At 35.3% G+C, this 2,431-nt stretch overlaps 1 protein-coding gene across 1 annotated transcript; it reads left to right on the top strand.

Annotated features, from left to right (window-relative positions):
* Positions 1-754: 754 nt before the first annotated feature.
* Positions 755-1,591, top strand: LOC126728844 (F-box/LRR-repeat protein At5g02910-like). Its single transcript, XM_050434606.1, has one exon. The coding sequence runs from the start codon at positions 755-757 to the stop codon at positions 1,589-1,591; it is 837 nt and encodes a 278-aa protein (XP_050290563.1).
* Positions 1,592-2,431: the final 840 nt, after the last annotated feature.

The following is a 2,431-nucleotide window of genomic DNA, read 5'->3' as shown; positions in this document are numbered from 1 at the left end:
TAATTATTATTTACTAGCCAATATCTTGCACGTTTCATTGTCAAAACTTTGTAAGAAATTATCTTATAATCCATAGGGTTCGTCATTACTATTATAAATTGTAATTATAGTTTTTGTAAATTATGTGATAGGAGTGATATGAGGCTACACTTAGTGGGATTATTTACAAATACGTTATTAAAAAAAAAATCAATGAACATTCAAAAAAACGTGACAACCAAAGAGAGAAAAAGGCGAATCATGGGGATAGGTAGGGGTAATTGACAAGTTGAAATTGAAGGACATCCTTCTCGTTTTGGAGAATTTCGTGTGTATTTAAGATGAGATTACTTGGAAGGGCTAGAGGTGTATATAGAGGATGAGAAATCTAATCTAAGTGGATAAAACCCAAAGCGTTCATTTAATTTTGTGGGAAAAAAGAGAAGTTTTGAAAAGATGAACTAAAGAAGACAGAGCCATTATCTTTTAAAGTCTTCTTTTAATTTTGTGAGAAAAAAGAGAGTTTTAAAACATGAACCAAAGAAATCAAAGAGTCATTATCTTTTAAAATGTTCCTTTAATTTTGTGAGAAAAAAGAGGAAAATTCTTGAAAGCATGAACCAGAAAGAACAAAAATTCATTATCTTTTAATTTATGTCTGTTTAGTAAACAAAGAGTCATTCTTTTTGCATGGAAGAGAAATATAAAGGAAAGCACCGCATAATCTGATAATCTCAGCAAGAACTAAGAACTAAAAGAAGCTACGGTTCTATCGATGGCGAAAGAAGCTCAACTTCCAGAGAAGACAGCTTCCCATGATCATGGAACCAAACGCCTCAAACATGCATCAATCTTAGAAGAAGATCGAATCAGCACCTTACCTGACTCCATCATCCTCACTGTACTATCCTCTTTTCCCACTAAAGACAAAACAGGCGTTTTATCCAAAAGATGGGCCTATCTTTGGACCTCTGTTCCCTCACTCAGTTTCACAGATACTTCCTATGAAAATGCGGCTGCTTTTGCCGCTGCCGTGGATAATGCCCTGCTCCTACACAGGGCTCTGAAACTCACAAATTTCTCCCTAGAATTCGAGTACAGGGCCTACAGGCCAGAGCTAAAGCCTCGCGTCGATCTTTGGATTCGTTTTGCCACAACTGCCAAGGTAGACCAACTAAGTGTATGTTTATCACCTGCTAGTTGCACACCTGTAGAATACACACTGCCGCAGCATCTCTACGCCAATGAGTTTGTTTCTATATTGGATTTTGGTAACTGTATAATTGAGCCTAATGGGTTAATAGGTTGGAGTTCACTCAAGCACTTGTATTTTGGGTTCATGTCCTTGACCGGCGATGTGATAAATGAAGTGTTATTGGGTAGTCCTAGACTTGAATCCTTGGAATTGCATGATTGTTATGATTTTTATCAGCTGGAAATAGTGTCCGAGAGTTTGAAAAAATTGGTGATAGATTCTTATTATTCAGGCTCAGATTGGTACTTCCCGTTGGAATTGGAAATTGTTGCTCCAAAGATCGAGTCTTTGGAAATTATAGGGTATTTTTTTTTAAATGAGGAAGTGTCAGATAAAGGATGTGTCGGCATTGGTTGAGGTTAAGGTTGATTTTGAAATACAGATTGACTTAGTAAGTGAAGAGGAGGAGGAGGATCTTTTTAAGGCCTGTGAAAACATTGTGAGAGAACTTTTTGAGAGTCTGCATCAAGTCAAGAAACTTGTTGTTGGCGAATGGTGTCTCATGGCTAGTTTTTCTTGATTAACTTTATCATGTTTTTTCGTTGTTTCACTTCATGTTCTTCTTGATTGCTAATGTTAATTTCCATTTGCAGAGACATTAATGTATCATGATTGTATCTTTTTATTGTTGGTAGTCTCATTGCTTAGCTAGGCTTAAATATAGAATAATGCACAGCACCTAGTGCTAGTGCTTTTTTGTTTTTGAGAGTGCAAGTTATTGTACAATTTGAATTTGCTTTAAAGAAATCATATTAGCTGATGATGCAAACACAATAATAATGAAAAAAACACAGAGAAACTGAATAATGTTAATTTATATTAATACCGAAATGAAAAATAATTTTGTGATCTATTAGAGTATTGGAAAATTTTCGTATTCTCTATTTTGAGTTGGGTTTAGCTGACCTTAAAAATTTGAGATAGCATGGTGGGTTGTTGTTGTGAGCTGGGTTTTTCTGCTGAGCATCTTGATTTTAATACAAGTTGTAGTCAATCAATAATTAAAGGAAATGATAGTATTGGTCCAATTTAGTTTCATGATGAGGTGTGGGGCACTTGCTTTAGTGCCGAACAGTGATTCGTCATGATAATTTGTCAACTCTAAATCAGGGTTCCAAAAAGGCCTCTTTTATTTCATTGTCAGCATATAGGATATATTGGCATTTATGCAAGTTAGTGTTCTGTAAATCATGCTAG

This window comes from Quercus robur, chromosome 5 (assembly GCF_932294415.1).
Source record: "Quercus robur chromosome 5, dhQueRobu3.1, whole genome shotgun sequence".
NCBI classification, from domain to species: domain Eukaryota; kingdom Viridiplantae; phylum Streptophyta; class Magnoliopsida; order Fagales; family Fagaceae; genus Quercus; species Quercus robur.
The sequence above is the reverse complement of the archived record's forward strand: the minus strand, read 5'-3'. Positions and strand labels throughout refer to the sequence as shown.

Bases quoted from the DNA above. Each gene is read 5' to 3' on its own strand.
- LOC126728844 (XM_050434606.1), top strand. From the start codon at position 755: ATGGCGAAAGAAGCTCAACTTCCAGAGAAGACAGCTTCCCATGATCAT.